At 41.8% G+C, this 27097-nt stretch overlaps 1 protein-coding gene across 1 annotated transcript in view; it reads left to right on the forward strand.

Annotated features, from left to right (window-relative positions):
- Positions 1–23041, forward strand: part of nalf1a (NALCN channel auxiliary factor 1a) — a 32577-nt gene extending 9536 nt beyond the window's left edge. The window contains exons 2-3 of the mRNA XM_023395372.2: positions 16245–16416; positions 19014–23041. Coding sequence (XP_023251140.1) covers positions 16245–16416; positions 19014–19312 — 471 coding nt within the window. The 3' untranslated portion in view covers positions 19313–23041. The remainder of the gene's footprint in view (positions 1–16244; positions 16417–19013) is intronic.
- The last annotated feature ends 4056 nt before the right edge of the window (positions 23042–27097 follow it).

Below are 27097 nucleotides of genomic sequence, written 5' to 3' on the forward strand. Positions count from 1 at the left end.
TTCACATGATCACATCTAAATTCCCCACCACTTGGCACTAATGGGATTATCTAACCTTCCCCTTATTCACCCATTAAGTACCTCTCGCTTTTTAAAAAAAGCCTTTGCAAAGCAGGTCTGCATGTATACAGTGGACTAGGTAAAAGGTTATGTTTGAATCTCTGTTAAGCTCCATGTGGCCCATTAGGATGATTGAGCAGGATGTTTGTCCTGTTAACTGAATTGTCACTGGGCACTGAGTTTTGTTTATGAGACTGTTTACCTAACAGCACTATTTCCTCAGAAACTAGGATAACGGCATCGTGGCTGTATCCCTCCGCCACTCAGACTACTTTCAGTTTATCCAGAATCGTATAAAATAGGAAACATTTTTGACATTTGTGAGTCCACACTGACCTTTGACCTTTGACCCTGAGCCACCAAATTTGAATCGGTTCATCCTTGAGTCAAAGAGAACGTTTGTGCCAAATTTGAAGTTCCGTCGCGGCGTCACTGAGATATTGCGTGCGTGAGAATGGGACGGACTTACTGCCACGTCTGCAGCTTCTTCCATTAAATTGCCCATTGCACAACACATGCTGCTGTCTTATGGAATAAGTTTGATTTACAGTATGATGGAGTCTGCACTGCCAACTTATGATGTTTTTAGTTTATTAAAAAAAAGCTTCTCTTGGATACTGTAAGGGCAAATGAGTGTGCGCCGCCTGCGGTAGCGTAGTACATGATGATTGATAAAAATCAACAGCTTTTCCATTCAGAACTTCAAGCTTATCTCGCCGCAGCGCTGATTTACATCGTTCTTCCCTCTCTGCTCTGAAATGTTTTCTGCTTGACATGAGCTGACGGAGGATAAGAAAGTAGAGGCGGGGAAGTAAGAGCAGGAGGTGAAAGAGAAAAGTCAGCAAAACAGTGTCACGGCTAAAAGCTCGGTGATGTAGTGGTGAGGGTTTGTTATTGGTCAGTGAGAGTTTACATGTCAGGAAGTGATTTCATTTAAATTAAATTAACTCATTTCTTCATGCCAGCTGCTCGTCGTCTTTCCCTTCCCCCCTTGTCAACTTTGTTTCTATGCATCGCTTCAACAGAGGCTTTTAGAGGTAGAATTTATTCATCCACCATTTCCTTGTTCCTTATTTCCAGACGTGAGCGTCAATATCTTGAGCTTTTTGAGTTGTTTTAAAATATGTTAAAAATGTTTTTTGATTTTTCAAAGTGTAGCTGTGAATGCATGTGTTGCCTTTTTTTGTAATGGGTGTTTTAGTCTAGTCTGTAGCAAGTATTGGGCCCAAAATCATTATGCAGCCTGCAGGCATAACTAAAGTTTCTGACCATTTCTATTATGTATGCCGGTCCCAGTGGAGCCATACTGTCAACAGGTCCCTCTTTCTATATCGTCTGACTTCCCCACCCTGTGTGTGACACTCATTAGTTCCTACTGGAGACGTAAGTCTTTAAAAACAACCTGCAAAGACATAGTTTCATTTTTTTAAAAAAAGTCTCAGTAATCTCCTCAAACAGCTTGGGTTGGGGACTACTTTCAGCTGCGGAGTAATCCACATTTGGTGTTTTAGCGAGTGTATGTGGGACTGAGTCATAATAAACTACAGTGTGTGATCGTGGTCATGAAGGAACATGTCGCCCAATGCGACTGTGATGACAGCAGTGGAGCTCTATGCAGTGTATCAGCGATGTGACACGAAATAAAGGCGACGCTAAACGTGCAATTTCCCATAAATAATTCACTTTCTTTTAAAATACTTCACTGTAATTTGACTTTTAAACCTTTTCAATCGAAAATATAATTGTAAAAGTGTTGATGTGCAGTTGTGAGGTACTTCATTCATCCAATATATTTTTAACTGTTTGTCAAGGTGAAGCTGTTTAAACATAGAAAACAAAAAGAACAAGTCGTGGCACGAAAAGGCGAGTCTACAGAGGAGATTTAGACATTTAAAAATTATATTTATTCTAGTTAAGAGTCTGCACCATGATGTTAGTGAAAAAAAGGATATGAATATTATTTCTCTTTCCTGTTGCAGGGAAATGAGGCTTTGTTCCTTCCTTCATGCACGACTTGCAGTAAAGAAAATATTCTGCTGGAACCAAAACAAAACCAGAAACATGTGTTTGAAATATCTTCCCACATCACACTGTGTAACTTCACTGTCTGTGAAATAATCCATGATAAACTGGGCTTTCTGTAAGAATGATACTACCCAATAAGTCTTTGTGTAGTCTTAAACATCAGAGGTTTGTGGAGAAAATATAATTATGCTCTTGTTAAGATAAGATGTGAGCTGTGATATCGTCCTTGAGGATTGTTGCTACTCTCTCTCTCTCTTTCTGTGGTATCCCGCCCATGGACCTGCGAAAAAACAAAAAGATGATGAAGGCAAAAGCAATCAATCATTCTGCTTTTGTTCTAGTTTAGAAGACAGAAGTGATGATCTTAAATATCAAATACTCATTGCAGACAAAACCAGATGCAGTAAGACGTTTGAGTGAAATATTAAAGTGAAATTTAAAGAGTAGTCTTGAAGCTCAGAGTGAGCTGCTCCACCGTCGCCATCTTGGCAGTGTCTGACTCCGCCCCTGACATGAACAGGTGTCATAAAGGAGGAAATTAGCTCTAGAGACCAAAACAGTTTTTGTACCAGGCTGTAAACATGTTTATTTCTGCTGTAAAGTCGGACGTTTTAACATGGGAGTCTGTGGGGACTGACTCACTGTTGGAGCCAGACTCTAGTGGCCTGGAGGTTGTTGCTTGGTTTTCACTCGTGTGTTTGATGGTTTGTTTTTATCAGACCTGAAGCGATTTTGCACCACACTTGTTGGAGGGCTGGGCCGTGGGCCTGGGAAGAATCCGTAAATTTTTTTTTGGGCAGATGTGGATCATTTACGAGGAATTAGATTTTAGTCTGGTGCATGTTGTTTGACACTGGCCTTGGAGGAGGTGTGTGCTCTCTGAGTGCCCCATGCTCGCTGCTGCACTCTCTACAGACAAATGAGACAAACTGAGAATGCACTCCGTTAAAAGAGAGACGCGAGCTGCAAGTAAGAGCCACTGAAGCGTTGGGTCTGTTGCGTCCACACTGGCTCAGCAGCAGCTCCCGAGGTCTGAAAGGACGGCGGCCTGTCAGCAGAAATTTATTGGATAAAAATAGTTTTCATGGAGACTCAGCAGGAAGGGATCAGAATTGCTTCTCTGTATTGATTTATTGATTTGTATTGATTCACCGACTTGCTAACCTCGTAGTGACACTGGGAGCACGGATCAATCACCGCGGACGCAGTTAATATGTTCAGAACATACCAACAGCAGGAGGTTGGTGTGATTTAAACGGCTGTCTGTGGAGATTACACTTCACTGAGCCCTCGGGAGCATCTGTGGGTGCTGGGGTGATGTGTCCCATGCCTGAGTGTTGGAGTGAGTGTGGACTGATGCATCTGATAAAAAAGGAAGCCTATCTGTTCAGTGAGACGGGTAAGTGCCGTCACATGTCGCTTACCGTGCGGAACGACGGCGTCGGGTGCTAAGTGACGTCTGGTCACGTGTCATCGACGGCCGACCTCACAGAAAGAACCACAGCATATATCTGAACGTCTGTATGCATTTCCTCACAAAGGTTATTTACATCTGTTGAATGGAACTACTTTTAAGACAACTTGCTTGTTTTCCTCTGATGATTGTGAGATGCTACTTCCACATCTGGTCCAGTTCTGGCGCAAACACACAGACAAATCTTTCAGCTGTCAGACAATTCGTGACTGCTTTGTTGTGACATCACAAAGTTCCAGAAGTCCTGACGGCTGGTTTTAAGGCTCAGTTTCTGAATACAGGCTGTGTGCATTTCTCTGTGGACTGAGGCTTTGATACTTTCACAGTATTAATATAGAAAATAGACCTGATCTATAATCACACTACACACCGACATCTGCCTTTAGACCATATGGAGCTTCAACTATATCTCTCAGTGATTTGTCAAAGAGAGCTGCTCCGTTTAGCATAAACAGAGAAGAGATAGAGCATGTCAAACAATTAGCAGAGCCACCTGGTACACCCACAGTCCTGATGTTCCTGCGTGGCCTCCCCTCCAAATCCTCACATCTGATCTGCCAAGTGGGCACCTGAGATGAGAGCTTCTCCGCTGAGCTCTGAGTAGCTGAACCAAGAGCCCCTCTCCCGTCTCTTCAACGGCGTTCAGCCCTGTTACAGCAGTAGATCATTTCTTAACTCTTCTCTTTCACACTCAGCATCTGCCTTGATACGGCTCGGCGACGCCAGGAGTTTGGTTTTTCAAGACTGTGATGTTGACTGTAGACGTGGCGTGAGGACTGCAGGAACTGATGTCAGCTTCCTGTTGTGGGGGCGGAATCAGGAGAGGAAGTCCTCATGACTGTTTAACTTATTTCTGCTTGTACATTAAACTCTTGACATTTCTGAAGTATAACACACCACTGGGCTTCAGTGCTTTCAGACTCCTGACTTTTTCTCGTAGCACAAACTGCAGTCCAAAATATTAATTTGTCGAAAACCCTCTGTTATTCTTATCTCCGTAATACCTCGTGTGAATTATAGAGCACGACTTCCTCTTCTTCCTTTCACTGAGGCGCTGTCTGCGAGAGTTAGCGGTACGCTACAGGTGTCCTCCCTTCCTTTTACAGCTGTTTGGGAAATAAATGAGGTAGGAACACAACCTGCCACATGTTAAATGGGCCTCTGCCACCAGAGGATGGGAGGACGACGTGAAGAACTGGCCTCACAGTAGTATATTTAGCAATATTTATTCCTTTTTTCCGCCTCTAGCGAACGCATTTACAGCTCAAATAGGGGGAAAAGCACACTTACTGTATGATACTGAAATACTTTCTTATTTTTCCTCGTTCATGTTTCTTGAGTAGACCTTTCTGAGGGAGTGACGGAGGTGAGGGTTGACAGTGACAGTGTTACGTAAGGATTGCACTCTTCATGACACTTATCTGCCCTCCATCACTCACACGCTGACCTTTCACATTTTCACCTCCTTTCACTCTGATAAATGAAAAGGCTGATTGCTCCCCCCTTCAGGCCCGTCGTTGCTCCTCATTCCCTCGCTGTCATTACTGCCAACACGTGACTGATAATGTTTAGCTTGGAAAGTGATCATCAGTGACGTCATTCATCTCATACGTAATAATCTGTGGACACCAAGTTGCAGAGGGTCAGCGCAAGCGTCAGAACAAGCGGGACTTCCAGTGCTTCATATGATACGCTGCAGTAATGTAAAATAATAATGTAGTGCATCTAGTCCTCTGCTACGGTGGCCCTGAGAGCTCAACACACTGCGACTGAAGAAAAACACATGCAAACAGACAAAACACATGCTGCAGAGACTCACAACACAACGGAAGTGTTTCCAGGGGACACTAACAAGTGATGAACCCGGCTGGGACGCACCTGATTTTTAACGCTTGGTGACTTTTGAAGTTATAAGCATTGGACAACATGTGCATTCGAGATGGGTGCATCACTGTTTTGTGTCCCCTGGAAACACTACCATTGTCATCTGTGCTACTCGCAGCGCGTTTGTGTATTTGGTTGTTGTCGTCTGTATTTGCAGCACGTGTGTCGTCAAGTTGATGAAGCTGCTTTCTGCATTTGTTTGTGTTTTGTCTATGTGCATGTGTTTTCTTATGTTGCCGAACTCTGTCCTCTCAGCATTATTTCACATGTTTATCTCATTTATTTCATCCATATAAAAACGTGTGGTATTTACGGGGCGTCGTGTCCTGCAGCTTTTTCTCTCTGGGCATATTTTTTTAACTTTGGATGGAGCCAGCTTCAGCTGTTTCTCCCTGCGTGACGTATTTACGCTAAGCTAATCAACTCCCAGCTCAGGCTCCATAGTTACACCAAAAACATGTAAGTGGGATCGATATTTTCATTTAACTCTCAGCAGAAAATAAATAAGAGAATTTTCCAAAATGTCAAGCTGTTCCTTTTAAAATGGAAGGCACAAGACTTCCAGTCCTGAATCAGAGCCTGCAGACTTTAGGAAGTAGTATCGGATGAGGATGATAATAGTATTGCTCACTTTGAAACATGTGTAACATGAGCGGTGCAGCTGAGCTCCGTCCAGTTTGTTTTGGTTCTTGTGTGTCAAAGCGCCAAAGCCCCCGCTCAGCATTTATCTGGCTGTGTTTATCGTGGAGCGACGTCTCGGAGGGAGGGTTTCAGTCAATATGTCCTGGGCTTAGGTCGCGCCTCCTGCAGTCAGCGGGCTCTGCATCGATAGAGAAAGCAGAGCCACGCTGACCTATTCAGCAGCCTCCCCGAGCTCTGATCCAGCTGAAAATGAATTCTTTAAACCTTTGTAGAAGAGGGCTGCAGGGCTGGCGCCGAGCCAACGGGGATCCTGTGACCAGAGCACGGCTTAATCTACTCAACACGACACCAAACCTGGGAAACAACCTCGTATTTAGTTTAGACTGGGTTTGTTTCCCACACAGCCGAGAGGATTTCCAAGCCGATTCTCAGATCTACCTGTTTTGTGAATATATCCAATTCATCGCTGCGCCTGCGTGCTAAACCAGGCTGAAAACAAATCCTGCCATACACATTCATGGTCATGTTTTTCTCAGAACTAATCTACAAAACATAGTTCAGGGAATTGGATGCAGTTTACGTCCGCGTGCCTTGATAGGTGGATCCAATCCTCCTTGTCCACACATGGATCAGGAGCTGCTGCACAAGACAAAAGAGATCTTAGAAATATCCTGGATCATGTCAGTCAGACCACACGCTCCGACGTCCCATAATTCCCTGTGCTCCGTGGGGCATTTCCAGTTAAAAGGTGCGAGGTTTCTGGAAGCTTCTGGAGGCCTGTCAATACGATTGATGGATCACTAATCAAGGCCTCTGTTTGCTGTTTTAACCTGTCAGACGGGTTTGCTTCTGAGAAACTGACATGGCTCGTACCATTTTGTCAGTGTTTTTGTTTTCATTATGAAGATTTATTTACAACACAAAAAATATCAGTGACGGGAGGGTGAGAACCACAGGAAATTTAAAATATGAATATGTTAAAAATGAGGCTTGATTTGTGTCTTGTTGAAGAGGTTATATGGCTGGTAATCTGTATAATACACAGGTATATTCTTCTCAACAAGACAACATAAGCTCAGAACAATGTGTATAAACCCCGTTTTTTTAAAAAGAATATGTTCAACATTTTGGGAAATACCTATAATCGTTTAAAGGAGCTATTTGCTTTCCACTCTTCGTGCTAAGCTAAGCTAACCAGCTGCTGGCTGCAAGCTTAATATTTTGCGTGCAGACGTTGTCATGGTTTTGAGTTTCAGTCTGCTCATTCATTCAGTCCAAGTCCTCGGGTCATGGCTGAGAGCAGTGATTGCTTTGTTGTGACATCACAAAGTTACAGGAAGTCCTGACGGCTGGTTTTAAGGCTCAGTTTCTGAATACAGGCTTTGTGCATTTCTCTGTGGACTGAGGCTTTGATACTTTCACAGTATTAATATAGAAGCTAGACCTGATCTATAATCACACTACACATGGACACAGACCTTTAGACTATATGGGAGCTTTAAGTTGGGTTGTCTTTAAGATAGGTAGTACAGTGTTTGTTTATGGATAATGATGTTTGAGCGCCATCATTTTGTCATTAATCAATCACTTTTTTCATCTGCAAATTTTTGTGGCTCATCAATTTAAATATTCAGTATTATTAGAATAAAAATTTAAAGGCTTTTGCAACCTTGACAGCGGTAACTTGCTTAGAATCTGTGCTCACGTTGGACCTTTATATAGATTTATGAATTGCCTTGGTTTGGTTAAATGATGACTTGGGCAGATTATTTACGGAGCCATTTTTAAACTCAGTCAAATTCACAGTCCTCCACTACAGCGCTCTTTGACCCCGTTTTATCCAGAGAGCACTTGTTGGTAGAAGATGACACAGTGAACGTACAAACAAGGGCTGCACTGAAATTGCAAACCATCTAATTTGATGAGGCCGCTCTGCCTCAGAGTGCCATTTTCCAGAAGCACACAAACAGCGCCTGGATACGTTACATCACCGGGGGACGGGGATGTAATAAGTGCGGACATCAATGCAGGAAGACAGACACATGTTTACATCCCTGTCCTGCTTGATTATCCGAGGGTTGCGTCAGTGACCTGAGGCAGCTGCCGAGGTTTGAGTTGTGAGCGCATCAAAGTCCTGCCAACATTTTGTCAGGGGGTTGATGTTGTGTGTGTGGTTTATAAAAAATCATATGAGTCCCGTGGAATCTGGATGTAATATTTCACACACTCGGTGCATTACAGTGCCGACAAAATACCTCAAACGAGGATAAGGCGTCTGAAAATAGCCCGGGTAGTGTGAGAGCCGCTTCCTGTTTTACCATGATTTGTGTGAGTGGTAATGATCTGTGTCATTCAGCTTCTAACTGGGATCTCACTCTGCCGCTGACTCATATTCTTTTTATAGCTGTCATTCCACTTTACCGCCGCCACGTGTGCGCGCGCGCGACAACACCTTCCTGCTGGGAAGGAAGAGCGTCAATAATAATAATAATAATAAGAAGAAGAAGAAGAATTGAAGTTTTTACCTAAACCCACATGAGTGCAGTCAACCCGGTGTTTGATAAGTGAAGTACAGTTCAGGAATAGACTCCACATCACAGCGGCTAATAATAAACACACACACATTCTGCTTCTGCTTCGTACACAGTCAATTAAAGCCTGAAATATACAGAAATGTTTTAAAAATGTATATATACATGTACATACAGTATGTTTAAAAAATAATTATTTTTTATATTATGGATAACATGTTGCGAGCATATATATTAAAAATAAATATGTACGTTTATTAAAACAACATGCATATAAAAATCTATATGCTTATATATGTTATTTTTTTATTAATTTATTATTAATTTTAAACATGTCTATCTTCACATTCTGTTAAACTGGTTAAACCTGAGGATGGATATATATGTACATAACAATATAAGCATACATACATGGACATATGTCAATATATGAATTTTTTCCAATTTCCAATAGGTTTTATATATAATTTTCACATATATGTTTTTATTTTAGATGTATATATTTGATTTTATTTATATATATATATATATATATATGTATGCTAAATATGAAGCTAGAGCTGGCAGTCCGTTAGCTTAGCATAGAGACTGGAAACAGGGGGAAACAGCTAGCTTCAGTCCGGAGGCAATAAAATCCACCTACCCGTTGTAAAAAGTGGAGATTGGGGAAAAGCTTTGGAGCTACAGTGAAGAGAAGAGTGAATGTTGGCTGGAGTGGCGACTCCGAATGAATGCTAATGTTGCTCTGTGGCTACAGGCCAATGAAAACTTGTGATAGTGTGTCAGTATTGTGCTTGTTGTACCGCAGGCAAGTGGCCAGAATATCCATTAATGCACATTTAAGGCCACCACCAGATTCAGTGTAATTGTGTAGCATCAGCAGCATTTATATTCATGACAAACAATGCAAATATACATTGTTGTTCGCTGCATTTTATTCACATCAGGACGGAAAACTTCACTGAAGAAGCATAAAGATCATGAAGGAATTTAAAAGCCATCATCAGTATCTATATGGGAAGAAAATACATAACATAACATTATGTAACCCCCAGTTAATCATGTTTCATAATATTTTATTATCATTAGACAGAAACAATAACAATCATAAGAATATTATAATAAAAAACAAGTGTATCTTTAACGTGGAGAAATCCAGTACACATTTACATAACACAGAAGGAATATGCGTGTATGTGTTACTTATGCGTAAGTACTACAAGTACTACTATGATTTAAACATACAAATCTGTATGGAACAGAGTATATTACTTTAATCCTTTTACCTGCATGATTTCACTTTGTGTAGCACATCTATTTAGTCCTTGTTTCATTCATTCACTCCACTTGTTCTTCACATGCACCTACACTGGGCTTCCCCTCTGCCTCCTCTCTTCTCTTGTAATTCCTATTTTAACGCACTCATCCATTTTTGTCCATTATTTCACACCTAATAAAATAAATAAATCCTTCTCTGAGATTTTGGAACAAATGAAAACCACCAAACCAAAGTTCTGGTTGTTATTTTTGCCGCTCTACGATTCGAAGTTGTAGTAGGAATTATTCTTGTTTGGGTTCTTCTTCTGTCCCTCGTCCAGTTCCACTTACTCGTGTTGAAGGGAAAATTTGGCGAGGCTATTACGGTTATTTGATGTTTGACATTTCCTTGTGGCGCTGGTGGTAATTCTGCAGCTGAAGGAATATTCAGCAAACACTGAAATGTCTCTGCAGCTCCGCGGTTTCTCTCCCACAGTCGCCTCTGTGTCAGCTGTTTGCGGATCATGGGAATGGCGAGGGGAAGCCCCTGCGCCCAGGAGAAGCAGCAGCTGTCAGCCTGAGACGGGTGGTGGAGTGACCAACACTGAACCAGGTTTACAACACGGGGGGGGGGGTGTATATGTCCATCTGAGCTGAGCTGAGGACCCCCCCCCCGCAGCAGCCGAGCAGAGAGAAAACCTTAAAGTAACCAAGAACCATTTCATTATGTCCTTTTCTTTTTCTGCATTTGCTGATTTATATTGCACCAAAATAGTTCAGTAGTTCCCCTCATCCTTTCACACGTAGTACAGTTTGCTACCTGCTGGTTGCAGCATTATTACATTATGAAATAGTGTGACTACCACACACACACACTCACACACTCCCCATTGAGACAGGGTTGCTCCAGCATTTGATTAGAGAATGTTTTTGCTCTATCAGATTGATTGATGCTACATGACAACACACCTCCCTGAAGGCGGCAGATGCACATTTTTCCAAGCTGTCACTTATTTTATGTGCTGAGCAGAAACACAAACTAATATTAATAATAATAATAATAATAAAAAACTTTATTTATATAACACTTTTCATTACAAAGCTACAGAGTGATTTACATGGGTTAAAACACTTCAAATGAAATCTCTTAAAGGCGATCAGTGAAATCTTCAAATCAATTCTGAAACTGTGAAGAGAGGCTAAAACAAGGGCGATATGGTCTTGTCTTCTAGTATTAGTTAAAAGCCGAGTAGCTCGCTCGCGCTTTACTGAAAGCGTGACATTTTTGTTGGCTCAACCCTGAATACAACGAATTATAATAATGTGACCGAGATGAAATAAAATCGTGGATGACCTGGAGATCAGGCCGTGAGAGAGAAGAGGCTCCTCAACTGATACCTGGAAGTATTTAAGTTGAACTGACGTTATAGCACATACAGAATACCTGTGGCGTTTGTTTGGACCGGTGTCGATGTTAGAAGTTTTAGTTATTTTTGTTTTTGTCCCTGTGATTCAGATGTCAGTGTCAGATCCCATCTATGATTCAAACACTTCCTTGTGTTTGTTACCCGGCGACTCTGAGTCCTCAGATGTCAGTCAGTCGCTGCCATGGGAAACGCCCACCCCAGATGCTTGAAGCTGAGCTGCTGCTTCCACTAATATGTGCAAAATTTTTATTCCATTATAGTTTATATTTATATGCATCTGCACAGGACGGAGGTTTCTGAATCTGCCTCTGCACAAAGAGATGAGGAGGAGAGAGAGAAAGCAATAAACACTCAGACTAATTCAGCTGTTTGAATAAAGTTATGAAGAGTGTTTCCTGGCCTGTGCAGAAGCAGAAGCTGAGTGTGACTTTACTGCATGCTACAGAAAATAATGCGCAGTCCATGACTTGTTCTCCAGCCTGCTTCTTATATAATTGTAATCACTGTGGCGAAATTCAGATGCCAGTGCTGCTGACACTTATCTGCCAGAGCGTCAGCGTTTGAATCTTAATTTTTAAATGTTATTTTTAGGCTTCAAAAGATTTGCACGTAAGCACTGGGAGGGAAAAAAAAACGTCTTCCTGGCATATTTTACATCTCTGCGTCAGTGTAAGTGTCCACGACGTCAGGACCACTTTCTCCTTGATCTCATCGTTGGAAGTGAAGATTTCAAGTTGCGGACAGATGTAACACCTAAAGGGGGGGGTGAAAACACAAAAGGCCAGGCTGGGGCTGAAATCAGCTGCAGGCGTGAAGCCCACGTTGCCAGTTTGCTGTTGGTCCTGTCTGTGTCTCTGGGCTTCAGTAGATTGTTTGAAGCAGACTAAGCTGCATGGCGACAGAGGCTTTTTGAGTGCCAGGTTCCCATTCACACTGATCACACATTAGACTGATCAAATCAGACTCCTGGCCTGCTTCCTGACTAACTCAATTTGCTCTCATACGCTTCCCTTTTCACGCTGAGCACACGCACACACACACACACACACACACACACACACACACACACACACAAGGGCCGGGATGCACGCGTAAAACGTGTGCACACTAACAGAAAACCAACAGAGAGTGCGGGGCAGTACCCATTGAGCTCTAATGAAAAGCAGAAAAAGCCGTTACCTTGGCAACTGCCAGCATACATCTTCAGGAGGACCCAGATTTCCTGTCTGACTGCGGTCGTATTGTTTTGGTTGTCTTTTGATAACCGCGGCATCCCTAGACGGATTATCTCACCGCTGGCAAGAATTTATGCTAAATCATCGCGATTTTAAACAGCAGCCATTTGTGAGACAGGAAGCCGCCACGCTGAAAAATCTCCAGGCGTGGATTTAACACCTCCACCTCCACCTCCACCTCCACCCAAACTCACATGTAATCAGTGATCTGAGTGATTTTATCTTGGCCTTGAGCCAGTTCCTCCTCTACGCATTTGAGCTGTGGAGCCTCTCCGTGGGGAGAACACTGCCGCTAAAAGCAGAGGATGATGGGAATTAAACTGTCAGTGTGATTTATCCAAATTACCCTCCAACATACAAAGAGGTGTCGTCGCTGCGGTTTGAATGAACATGTTTATTATGACAGAACATCCACAGAAAAAGCTTTTTTTTTTCTTTTACCAGTTCAACCTGAAATAAAATGGCGACAGATCTGCCTTCAAAACAACAAAACCACTTTGTTTTTGTTTTTGAAGGATGACATCATTTACTACAAAAGCAAATACTGGAGGATTGAACCTGTGCAGTGCAGTATAACACACACATGAAGTCATAGGTTTCTGGAATATATTTGATTTCACAAAGGGTTCGGGTCCATGTTGTTCTCGTCATAATCATTCTCATCACCATCATAATCAGATTATTCTAATTATTATAATTGCCGGTGCAGTGTTATCTTTGTATGCTGGTCTAAACAGGAAATAAACCAGAGCCCTGTTCGATTTCTCAGCGTTTAGTCGTACGAGGGAGGGTGGAGGAGGGGGCAGAAGATTTACCTTCTTCAGCCGAGTGGAGGTGCTGGGTGTAATTTAACCAAACATCCATGACACAGGGGGACAGTTAACGACCCCATCTTTGAGCTATGGACGTTTCCCTGTGGTTAAAAAACACAGGGGATAATTAACTGCGGGTGCAGTGTGTGTTCTCTATTGCGTTGATGTTTCTGTGGGTGGCTGTTTTTGCACTTGCTAAATGCTAACAGGACAAACAGGAAACAAAACTTCCGAGGGAAAGTTTAACTCGATTCTGTTGCAAACTGCAAAAATTAAATCTCTCATATTATTAGTTTAAAGGCCAAATTATCTTCTAATGATGAGCAGTGGCGTCCGACACGTGCAGTTTGTGTTTTTGTCCACACTGCTCACTCTGAAGTGGGCGGGTCTCAGTTGGGGAAAAAATATGATGTCACATATTTCACTGCACCAATCAGGCTTATGTGTTATATGTTACCCACAATGCAACACAACAACAGCCACCAGTTCGGTTGAAGAGTGTGTTGTCGTACTCCCCGACACCTGTGAGGTGTTAAAGTGGCAGAGTTCCCCTTTAAATCTGATCCTGTTGCTTCTGTAAGTGTAAAACTGTTAATGCTGAACATTTTATTATTCTCCTACATGGTAATTACCTGATTGCTGCTAATGGTTTGTTTTAGTCTGTGATTCATGACTTGGAAATGGCTGTTGTACCTCTTTCGCCTGAGTGCATCACATAGTCAAATGACTCTCTCAACAACCTTTCATCACTTAAGCTGTGGCACATTTCTTCTTTGATTTCATGGGCAGATCTTTTCCTTGCACCTGTGACTGACAGTAGGTGACACGCCGCGCTGCCATCACGTTACAGGAGACACGGCCTCTGAAGGAGCCACAGTGACGAAAGCGCCGCAAGTTGCTGATGTTGACAATAGAGTAACCTTGTGTGGGTTGTACATGATGAGGCAGCGTGCACATGACTTGCCTGTGGTTGGAGACACAGGGCGACATGTGTTTACTTCCCTCCGTGGGTGAAAACCCTGAAAACTCCTCAAGATAACCTTGCTAACCTGAAACAGAACATGTGACATGTATGACAGGATGTGACTGGGACATGGAGCAGCTGTTATCTTGGCGTAATTAATGGTTGGAAATGGTGATTCTCTTGTTAGCATAGCATGAAACAAGAGCAGCTGTAAATGAAGGATAAATTAATCCATAAAGCTGTTGAGAGGCATTTAATCAATATTTTGGTTTGTGGCAAAAAAAACCTTTAAAATAATTGATATAATTCCCATAAGCCTCAGCATTATATCCTCTAAACATCACCATGTTAGCACGCTCATGTTAGCATTTAGCTCATAGCCTAGCTTGCTATATAGTTGAGTAATTTATTTTAGCCATGCTGAACCAAAGTGAGGGGATTCTTATCACAGATGTTGTGTGTTTATGTCAAAATATGAATATTGACTAAGAGGTTGCAAATATTGATATTGGTATCGGTTCAAATAATCAATCGTTAGTTGTTTTTAGGCACACAGTGAACTAAATACTCATGTGTGCTGCTGTAGTGGCACATGAAGCGCTTGTTTTCACTTTTCTGATCTAAAGTTGTTGATGTTTTCATTCCCTCGTGGTTCTTTTTCTGCCTTAAAACTGCTTCTAAACTCACACTGAACCAATTACACGCCGGCCAGCCCGTGTAGCAGAAGTCACATGAACTCAGCAGAAGTTGTGTCGACCTCTCCTCTCACCGGGTCGGAGATTTTGGCAGCAGGAGAGGGTTCTAAACAAATCCTATTACACTCTCTCTATATGATGGATTGTCTGTGCTCTTTGCTGTAATTTCCCTTCTCTGGTGCTAATCCCAGTAAAAAGCACATGAAGAAATAGCTAAAAATGAGAATAAATCCAGACTGTGGTTTGCCCTTGGTTCATTTTGTTTTGCTAAGCTCTCCAAGCCTCAGGCTTTGGCTATTACATGTCACCATCTGTCTCCTTATGCACATGAGTCTGTGCATTTTGTATTACACCCTGCCTCTCAGTGAAATGCAGCAAATCTAACTCGGAGGAGGACAGAGACTTGAATTTGGTGAGGTTATTCGGTTTTGATTGACACCGTTGTCAAACAAACCAAACTAAATGAGAAAATGCCTTTAGTAGTTTTGACAAACCTCTCCACAGTTGAATGGTGTAGAGCTGAAACAATTAGTAAATGAAAAGAGTCACTGATTGACAGAATATTAATGAACCATTTAAATCCCCTGTTGAGCAAAAACTTCCTTAAAAGCTTGTTAAATGTGAATATTTGGTGCTTTTCTTTGTCTTATATGATCGTAAATGAAATATATTTTGCCTTTGGGCTGTTAGTCAGACAAAACACACAGTTTGAAGACATCGCTTTGGCCTGCAGTGAATGGTGAATGACATTTTTCACAATGTCTGACATCTCATAAGCCAATTGATCGAGGAAGTTATTGTAAAAAATTCATCGTCTTCTACCTGCTGCGGCAGCCTCTCATTATTCATGTCCCATAAATAAGCAAATCCTCGCACTGTATTTGGGATACCTTCCTCTGTGTGAGCTAACCCTCTGCAGTGAGATTGATCCAACAGACCAGTGGCCCTGCTAGCAGCCTTGCCTTGGCTAATATCTCCTGAGCTTTCATTAATGCATCAAGTGCTGGGTATCTGTGTGAGTTTGTATCTGATGCTCAGTGGTTTAAATATACAAGTAATTACTTTCCAGGAGACGGAGTTGGGATGATAAATAACTACCAAGCAGATGTTTTGTTTCTTGTACAGAGAGCAAATGTGCCGCGCTGTTAACAGAGGGAGAGCCAAATAACTTTCAAACCTCAGCTCATCACGGAGCAGAATATATTTATGTCATCTTCTCTTCTCTTCCTCCCCCTCAGACGGCCTATAAGCCCTGGCTGTGTGCGCAGTATTTCCCCACGTTCCAGCAGTCCTGTCAGAGGAAGGTACCGTGCCACCAGTACTGCCTGGAGGTCCAGCAGAGCTGTCCGTTCATCCTGCCCGATAACGACGACCTGATCCACGGCGGCAGCCCCAGCTTCATCTGCACAGGTTAATACCGCCTCGCTGGCCAGTGTTTACTTCCTGTTTACAGCAGCGGTGTGTTTGCATGTGTGGGTGTTTGTGTGGCCTTTTCATTCTCTTCAGAGAAAACCCTCTAATTTAATTAATGTTAATGAACAGCATTTTTATAAAAGGGTGCACAGTATTAATTCATCCAGAATGTGTGTCTCCATATTGACTGGATGGTATTCCTCCAGGAAAACAACACAGGCCTTTCCAAAGGCTTTCTGATGACATCTAGTGGCGAGTCCGAGCACAGCCGCGCTCACACAAGGACATTTTAACAGTGCATTGATGAATTGAATTTGGCCTGTCCCTCAATATTTACTGCAGTTTATATTGTAGTAATCACCAAGGACTCTGCCTCAGAGGAACAGACGCTGGCTGGATGCCAACACACAAGTTATCTGGAGGAGATGAGCAACATAACAACATCAGCTGAAAAGGCCCACACAGGTGTTTTCAGCTCCGGTTGATGCTGAGTGGACCTGTGCTGGGAATTATGTCTGGACTTAATGAGCTTAGGGACTGGAGGAAAATGAGTGGTTGTCAGAGAACGGTAATGTCAACAATGTTCGGGGACTTTTTTATTTTTTTTACAATTTACACAGGTGCAAGAAAAAGTGTGTGAACCCTTCGGAAGGACCTGGTTTTTCTACATTGATTTTTTATCGAAGTCATAAATGTAGACAGACACAGTGTCCCTAAGCTAATATCATACAAACAATTATAATATTTTGTGTCTTTATTGAACGCAGCCTTTAAACGGTCACGGTGCAGGTGGAACTCTTAATAACCGGTTGAATCTCCGTCGGCGCCAATAACCTCAAACCAGCTCTTCCAGCAGCTGCTCGATGTTCAGGGCGAGTTTCGGACTGAACTGTTTCAGCTGTAATGGATTAAGACCCGGGCTCTGACTGGGGTCGCTCCACAAGGTGAATTTTCTCAGTTTGAAGTCAGTTTACTTTGATGTTTCGGGGTCATTGTCCTGCTGCATCACTCAGCTTCTCCTGAGCGTCAGCAGCTGGACAGACACCCTGACGTTATCCTGGAAGAGACCCGGATAAACATTTTCCTCTCCGGTGATGTGGAGCTGTCCAGGTGCCTCCGCCCTGCTTCACCTTTTCATGTTGTTCCCTTTTCTACGCCACACGTAGAGCGGCGTGTTCTTCCAAACTGTTCAATCTGAGTTTCATCAGTCCATGAAACATTTCCTCGGTCGTGTTGTGGAGAGACAAGCGGCTCTTTGACGAACTTCAGGCGTCCACTTCACTTTCGCTAAAACCATCAGCCTGTGTTATTAGTTAAAACTGATTGTTTTTGTTAAGAATTGCAATTTAGATGAAGCTCTGATCATATTTGGAGACTAATTTACACATAAACGGTTCGCCTTCTTTTTCTTGCCGCAGTATTTCAGCCTTCCCTCGTAAAATGAATCACAAAAGAATAATGAAATAATCACAGATGAGGGGTTAATGTGCACAGTGGGTCATAAAAGTTTAATTTATTATACGCAGAGGACGGCAATTCTGTCACTCTTATGGGGATTCATTATTCACATCATTGCTGATAGGAACAAAGAAAAACATTGGGCAATTTTTCTTTTTTAATTAATTTTTTTTACAGTTTTTATCTCACCCTTAAAAGTGCATCAAAACCAACAAATAGGGTCGCGGAGATGTCAGTCCAGCAGAGTCTGTGCTGAGAGGAGGTATCAGGTAAAACACCTGGTGAACTGTGGTTGCGGTGGAGACGGTTAACGGCCTTAAAATAAAGAGTTGTGGTTGTTATCTCCTTAAGTTTTTGTTCCAGATCTCAGTTTTCCCCACCAGCCTGTCATCCGACTCCTCGCGCCTCCGTTCAGTGAGAGCTGTGTGAGCTTCGTGTAGTTTTCCCTGTGCAGATGAGTGCGGTGACAGCTCCCCTTTTTCATGCCGCCAACTTGAGACTTCCAGAGTCATCGACTGATGCAGCGATGCGTCACCCCCCCTGCGTGGTTGTGGTCTTAAATCTGAGTTCAGCGGAGGGTCACCGTGTCTGGTCCTCCGCGTCACGACTACAGCTGGGCGCGCTGACGGTCTAACTGTGCTGCGATTAAACTGATGTTTTTAACTGAGCTTGAACTGGTTTTTCAGGCTTCATTCAGACGCTTTACTTCCATCTAATCCTGAGGTTTCTCCTGCAGAGTGGCGGCATCAGATTACACCTGCACTGTAGCAGATTGGTTTATTTATCAGGCTGAACTAAAGAAGCAGCTTTATGCCGTTATTTAACCTTTATGTCACTTTTGTGTCGCTGTAACGAAGTAACTTCTTTTGTCAGGTATTTAATTTGCTGCATTAGCCAAAATCAACAAACAATTTCTCAATTAATTTCCCAGATAATTAACAATACAAACATCAGTCTACAATTAAATAGAGTGCCATAGAGGCTGAATCTTTAATTCTGTCCCTGGAGAACCTTAATGTCTCGTGATCTGAAGGCTGACAACCATCAGGAAACCACATCGCCGAGACTCTTGATATAAATATTTGTACTGTAAAAGTCAGCATGGTCAACCGCTGTCATCTGTCTCTGTTTCTCAGGGCTCTTGGGGGATCATCCATCAGACAGTGAGGCGGAGTGCTGCGACGTCCGATGGGACTCCAAAATGGACAACCCTTCAGGCGGGACAATAAAAAGGACTGCTTCTTCCTGCCAGCCCGAGGGGGCCTCGGTCACCTCCGCCGCTACCCCGAGACTGTGTAGCGGGCGACTGAAGATCTGCCTGCTGGCCCTCGTCCTCCTACACACTGTCATCATCATTTCAGCCTCCCATAATTCTACGTTGGTGGGCATGGCTGCCATTTTCTCACCAGAGGAGAGTGCTTCTAATGAGGAGTGAACCTTGGGGTTGAATCAAGGCTGGAGCTTGTAAAGAGTGATGTCGCTCGAGAGCATTATGGCTTTTACAATGTCATGGCTGCCAGGGACACGTCTGGCGAGACATGCTGGGAAATGCCTCTACAATCTGCCGCAGATGAACCATCAACCACAGGAAGTGGGAGGGTTTTAACTGGAGCTAAGGGTGCTGGGATTGGACATCGACGAACCGAGATGTTTGAGAACCGCCCCCCTAAAGAACTGACCTCTTGCCACTTGAAACCTGCTCATTGTTTCTATTCCATCCAAATGTTTTCTAGCATATTGTCCCTCCTCTCCTTCCTTCCTTCCTTCCCTTCCTTCCTTCCCTCCCTCCCTCCCTCCCTCCCTCCCTCCCTCCGTTTTCAGTGTGTGTGTGTGGATGGCATGTCAGAGGAAAAAATGGACATCGGTGAAGTGTGTGCCCTCGCTCATCATCACCCTCAGATTCTTGCTGCATTATTTTCAGGTGCCAGAATGTTTTGACATATCAACTGTGTTCCACTTCCTACTCTCCATCACCTCCGAGGCGTCTCCTCAGCCGCCGTGTGTGTGTGATGCTGCTCGAGGACCAGCTCATCCATCCTCCATGTGGGTCTCTGAAAAACAAAAAATGTTTGTGATTCTTCTATATTCTGATGTTCAGCTTGTATTTCGTCCCACTAGATCTTTTTTCTCGACCTCTTAAACGACGGTACATGCCTACACGTTTCTGGACCTTAAGTGCTCTGAGACTGGCGCGCTCTCTCTTCTAACTTGTTGGGCCATTGAGCAAGTTAGGAGGGATGAAGGTAGCGACGGTTCAGCTCATGATTACAGGGTGTTGCGGGAGTTGATGCCGAGCTTCGTTGCCATCAGTTTACCTCAGACGGTAGCGTCGTCGTTGCAGACAGGCGGCCAGGTGGCTCGTCTGCAGGTAGTGTTTGACTGCAGGGACAACCCAGGGACACCAGAGGACAGCTGCATGAAGTCAAAACACCAGGGGCCTCATTTATCAACCGCCTGTAAACTGCTTTCTGCACACACAGTCTGACTCATCGGTTTCTTCTTCAGGTATCACCGAATCTCCAGCGTGCACAAACCGCAGCTCAGCTTTTAATCGTAGAGAGTCTGTAGCTTCAGTTTTAGCTTAATAAAAAGAACATAGGGGGGTGTGGCTTCTCTATCCTTACACCCTTGAATACGGTGCGATACAGTCCCCTACACCTCCACCTGCCTCCCCCACGCTGTCAGATCAGAAGCAGGTAATAAAGGTTAAATTAATAAATTAGACCTAAACAGCATTCTTTGGAAATATAAAAGTTTTTTGCCAACACACACACTCTCACTAAGATCTTCCTACTACTAAGTGCAGTTTTATATGATGGGTGGGTTTTACATTTTACAGAAAAGAAAAGAGATGGATTTTGATATGAAAAACTATTTTTCATTTCACAGTGTCTTTAATGTCTCTATTTTGTCTGTATTACTGAGCACCTGTAGCTCCATATAGGAGAGCCGGAGGAATTAAGTTATTACCCGTGAGGTTTCAGCACCATTTATTTTAATTAGATGAACTAAGACGGGTTTATTTTCTGTTGAGCTGAAACTTTTTTCTAAAAGTACATTTCTAAACTTTGAATTACATTGAAAATGCTGCAGCCAGTTTCCAATGTCAATTTTAAGTATTGTAGTTTAGCAATTTAGAAATAATTTTAATTTTATAATTTTAATTTAGAAAATGCTGTATCATGATCTTTGGCACAATATTGTTCGAACTTGTTCAGACCGTAGGGAGATAGTGACCCTGCAGGAACACGTTGGGAAGCTTTCCCTCCCATGATGCACCAGAACTTAAATATCTTTTATCTTTCTTTATTTAATCCACAACACGTAACTCCACTTTAACGCTACTAGGACTTCCATCGGGATGTGGTTGACCATTTTTCTGCATTCTGGGGGCGTTTCCATCCACCGACAGATTCGTCACTGATCGCTGCATGAAGGTGTTATCAAACAACGTTTCGTAAATACCAGTTTTCCTCTTTCGTATTCGACGTGTAGCGCTCGTCCTGTGCTGTGGTTTGATAAATGAGGCCCCGGATCTTTGAGTGCCTCTCTGCTGTAGAAGCCCAGCGAGGCAGATACTGGCAATGGAGCAATATGGAGAAAAAAAACAAACAAACAGCCGGTGTTAGTGTCCTACTTTGTGGCCTCTTCACTACTGTCGGCTTGACTTCTCAGTATCGTAGTTGAGCAAGTGACCAAGAACCACCCAATCAATCAATGTGTCGACTCTTAAATCACCCTTAGACAAGCTGATCAACCGCTATCTTTCACAGACTAGCAAAGGGCTGTGTTAGTGTCAGCGTGCGAGGAGTGTGAGGAGTTTTAAAGGGCTGATCCATCTGATTTTGTTTTTGTTTTTTGTTTTTTTGTTTTGTTTTTTTTGCATGGCTGCTGCTAATAAAGTGCACATTGACATGAGGACAGGTCACGCAGGGATTAAGAAGGGATTAAACTCCCATCTTTAGCTAGAGATTGGACAGAAAAATAGATCTATCCAATACTTAAATCTGATACCATGAGCAACTAGAGATGCACCAAAAACTAAAGCTAAGGACGCCAAATCTTTCTCTTCTTTCTTGTCCTCCATCCTGGTTGCCTCTAATGATCAGTTACAGACAGATTGGAGTTTTAACTTCACCTCCAAATTGTTCTCGGCTGTGAAAACGTGGTATCAGTGCCTCCTCCCTTCCCCATTAACAGCTTGACCTTACCTCGCCTCACATCACGTAATGACCATTGATTTCACACACACACACACAAACACACACACACACTCACATAGAGTGGGATGTCACATGGAAGTCAAGTCTACGCTCGCCTCTGGATTTTCAAGATGCAGTTCTTATACTTTAACCCCCCCCCCCAGTTTACTTTCCGACCCCCTGTTTTTTGCTTGATTTTCTCGTGTGATGTGTTGTTTCGTTTGTTTGTTTTTCCTTGACGAACTGTGTTGACGAGAACTACTTTCCCCTTGAAGACAGCAGCGGATGTAACAGGCCCACACTTTGTGCTCCGTCCCCTTCGATCTCTAGCTGTTCACGATCTGAGTCCTGTGGATCTATGCAGAAGAACCCCACCCCAAACTACCCCACCCACTTTCCCCTAACCACCACCACCACCACCACCACCACCACCTTCACCACCACCGCCACCACCACCACAAACCCCTTGTCCTTTCTGTTGTAAATATGTCCTGAGGATGTGGGATCCCCAAAATGGCCACCTCCCCTTCCCCGACTTCCCCTACCTCCCCCCTCTGTTGGAATCTCAGTGTTTTCTGTTCGCCTCCTTGGTTTTTGTCTGTTTTTTGAGATTTTTGCCGCATTTTTCTGTTGTCTAAAGCAGTGGTGTGAGTTGATGAGTAGGACTAAGTTGGATGTTAAAAAGATGAGATAAAGAGGTCTAAAGAAAAATATACAAAAAAATGAAGCTTGAATTGAGAAATGGGTTCAAATATAGAGAAAAAATTATGATAAAGTTGTCATATTGTCATACTAGAGATGCTTTAGTTTGCTAATTTACTTTCTTTTTTTTCTACAAAAGACTTGGATGAAATTATTTATAAAATGCGTCCCACGAGTCATGATCTTTTTTGGACGTAAAACAAATACATTTATTAACATTTTGTTCAAAAGAAAATAAATATAAATTATGTTAAACATTACTGGTGTTTGTATTTTTTTCACTGCCTTTGACATGAATGATGGAACCACAAAGCGTTCAATATTAAAAAAAAAAGATCAAATAAAAAAGACAATACGAAATAAATAATCACATGTGATGAACACTAATGTTGCTCTTGCTAATAGCAGCTAACAGGCCGAATCTGGCAGTTGTTGAGCTTATTAAATCAGTTCTGCAGGTATGTGATTGGCTGAAAGGTGAGAGGACAATCATCATAAATTATCCAATAAAAAGTGGAAGGAAATAATTTGGAAAAATGCCATGAAATAAAAATAGACTTGAAATGGCATTTTGATATAAAAATAAAAGTCTTAAGAAATATAATTATGAAAATACGAATGATCAAATACTATTTCATAACAATAATTTCAATTTTAATAATTTATTTAATTATTTAACAAATGATTGTGTCATTTATATATTTTACACAATTTATTCAAGTGATTATTTATTTAAAAAAATAAGAATTTAATATTGAACGTGATGCATGTGGAGGCATATACACTCCAGCAGAGGGCAGTATAGGATCATATTTCAGAGTGCAGACCACTGATCCTGTTAGCTTTCCATCAGGTCAGCTCTACCTGGGGTATTTTCCTTCTTCCATTATGGAGATCTTTCTCACCTTGAGTGTTACATCAAGTGTAAAACATCATTAGAGTCAAACACTAATTTCTCACTTGTGGGCATCATCAGCTTGATGGAGTCTTGCTGATTCTACAGAAAGGCAAAACATCTGGGATAAATCAAAAATAAATAATTAAATATGATCCCATGTTGCTTGCAGGCTTTCTTAAATTAATGTTTGTTTTAGTTTGTTGTATTCATTGACAGTGCTTAGTGTTGATTCAGGGTATTTTCAAGCAGCTTGAATTAATGGGGGTGCATTTCATGGCCTTTCAACAGAGCAAGGCACGCTGCTAAGCTAAGTTAGATGTGAGAGAGGTTGAATGTTATATTTCATTTTTTCATTTACTATTTTTTCTCTTCCATATATAATTTATTATTCTCTTTTAATTCTAATTTTAGCCTAAAGGTTACTGTCCTAAAACCATGAAAGTAGAGTTCTTTAATCAGATTTTTTTTTGGCTCACTTGTTAGGACTACTTCATAACCGGGGACAGAAGGCCCAAACCCCCCCCCCCCCATAACCGCATATGTGTTTGTATAGAACGTGGCAGATGAATTAACCAATCACATTTCGATTTACAGTGGGCGGGACCAACGATAATTACCCTCAGCCTGTAAGGATCAGAGCTACCTTCGCATACCGGAAATGTCATCGACTTTTCAATTAGGTGCGCAACTGCCTTCATGCGACCATCCCGCGGTGAAAATTCAACAGAACATAATGATGATACCTCCAATTTGTAGCCAGCAAGTTAGGCAAAAAAAGTATACCCAAAGCCGCCCCACCCGGAAATCTAAAAATAAAGCCGCCCGGCCGGAAATTGAAAAATGTCGAAAGAAGAAGATGAAGACGACCGACGACGTTGTCCCACTGTCTGCATTTGACTTCACATGACAATATTCACAACTTTAAATACTGTTATGAAAAAAAAAAAATCTTAATTTATTCAACCCGTGGACACTTACGGACCAAAGGAATATAAATAATCGAGAAATGGACCAACGGTTGAACTACACCACCGCTTCTAAAGGTAAAGAGCGGCCATTTTGTCTTTACTATGTTTGCTAGGTTTATTATGGCTGTAAGTCTGAATCTGAACTGTATCTTTGTACTTTTACTCATGGCTACTGTAAAATGAACCGAGCAGTTGAATTGTGGAGAAACTACCCGAGCTAACCATGTGTAGCATGTCAATACTGACAAAAATGTAAGCATTTATATCTTTGTCTGTGTTTCTATCTTCTGTTTTAGCACGAACTTTAAGCTGTCTGCCAGTGACCAGGCGTTTTCAAGAGGCTCTTCCTGTAAGTTGTATTTTTTGCTCCCTCTGTTTTCATGTAGAAAAATAGCAAAGTCATTATTCCCCCCGAAATACACCTGAGTAGTTGAGTTGAAGGCTCAGCTCTAATACTCAAAGTTAGCCAGTGTTATACAGCAATACCTCTCTAGTTTGCTATTAGCTAACATTAGCTAGGATAAGCTACTGATCACACCAGACCAAGTGTGTGTATGTGTGTGTGTTTCTTTTTACATTTTTTTATACCTTTTTCTTGTGAATTTGACTTTTCAAATTCAATATTATGGTATTTATTTATTTCAAAATATAGTTTTGCTCTTAAGTAAATCTTTTCATTCATATTTAGTATGAGTAACTACCACTCTCTGTTGTTCATGCGTTCAAGTCCTGATCAGATTATCATAGTCCTTGTGATTCTTGTGTGAACTGACAGTAGCTACACCTCTATAAAGCCATACAAATGACTGGCCTACATAGTGCACACAAACTAGCAGTCGTGTCAAAATGCTCCTCACAAAATAGAGGTTTGGTTATACAAATGTATTTGGAGGCAAAGTTGCTGTGCTTGGAAAATGATAACCACTGTTTGAAAATCCATAAAGAAAAGAGCAAGATTGAATACAAATACCGCTCCTTATGTGGAGCATTCACACACCATCTCTCTGGACTGAGAGCACTGTTAGCAACAACACACAAGTACAGTATGCTGCGAGGTCAGTGTATTTGTAGTGTTTGAAAAGAAAACTAACCAATACGTTGTTCCAGCCACAAGGTGGTGCCATAGGACCATTTTAGATACAAGAGTGTTGCGGATAATATAGACGTTTGGATTTTTCTCCTTTTGGAGCCAAATGCATGAAAAAATAAAGACAAATATTTTGTTTAAATGTATAGATTGTCTTTAGATGGCAGTATGGCTTGCAACATTTGAGAGGTTGTACAAAATACCATGAGTTAGAGCTTAATAGGGGAACCAAAGAACTAAAAGTCTAAAATATAAAAAAAAATATAAAACTGTTGTAAAAATAACAGTTTATATAATTTCCGAATAATGCAATATGGAACACATGACTGTAAAATAAAACAATATCAGAATTTATATAACTGTGTTTGTACTCACAATAAGATGTCTACAGATGGCAGAATGTGTCTACATAATGCATCTACAATAACAACAAATACTCTGTCGAGATGGCACAAGCAAATAAATACTAATAAATATAATTGTCCGAACCCTAACCCCATCCTGATTCTCAACCTGAGATGTGTCAGAGGAAACGTGGACACAAAAACGAGTTGGTTCAGCTTTACCGCAGATTAACAAGCTTCCACTTTCCAAACAGTCAAATGGTTCCTGTGGCAGGTCTGCCTGTTAAAGTGGTTTGACTGCAATTTCCTCTCTGTACCTTTGCCATTTTCTCCAACGGCAGAGCACACACATCTCCCACTCAATTTTCCTTTTTTTTCCCCCCTCTCAAACACATATCAACCGATCTGACATTTCCTCATCTCAGGGGCCTTTTTTCACTGTCCAGGCTGTAAAACATTTGTGCAGGAGCTGAGAGATGGGGAGAGTCTTCTTGAACTCTGAGGTCTGCTCATGCCAACAAATCATTTCTAATTGTGTCTTCAGTCTAGGAATGCACTTTCCCCCCAATGCTTTGTGGGTGTTACGTCCATGTCCACATAGAATTTAAGTATCTGCAAATATTGCTGCATATTTCCAAAAATATTTGTGATGCATTTTTTTAATGAATTATATTAAAAAGAAAACATTAACTGCCCCCTTGATTAGATATTATAGCTCCATTATCCACTAACAGTGATTAATTTTAAAGCCCTTGAGAATTTGGCTTTGAATCTAAAGTATTTCTGTATAAAATTAAATATTCATGACTAAATAAGCAACAATCAAAAAAAAAAAAAAAAAATTAAGCCAATGTGCTTCATCACATTCTGATGCAAATATTGTTATATACTGGTTGGTGCTCTGAAGTTAGTGACGTCACCGTTTTTTTAAATGATGCCCCTCCCACTTACGACAAGTGACAAGCACATAGAGGAAAAAAGAAACTGAAATCTCTCATGTAAAATAACCTCTTGGCTGA

The sequence above is a fragment of the Seriola lalandi genome, unplaced genomic scaffold, assembly GCF_002814215.2.
Source record: "Seriola lalandi dorsalis isolate HSWRI2012SDOR001 ecotype SW California unplaced genomic scaffold, Sedor1 jcf7180002054962, whole genome shotgun sequence".
Classification (NCBI taxonomy): Eukaryota; Metazoa; Chordata; class Actinopteri; order Carangiformes; family Carangidae; genus Seriola; species Seriola lalandi.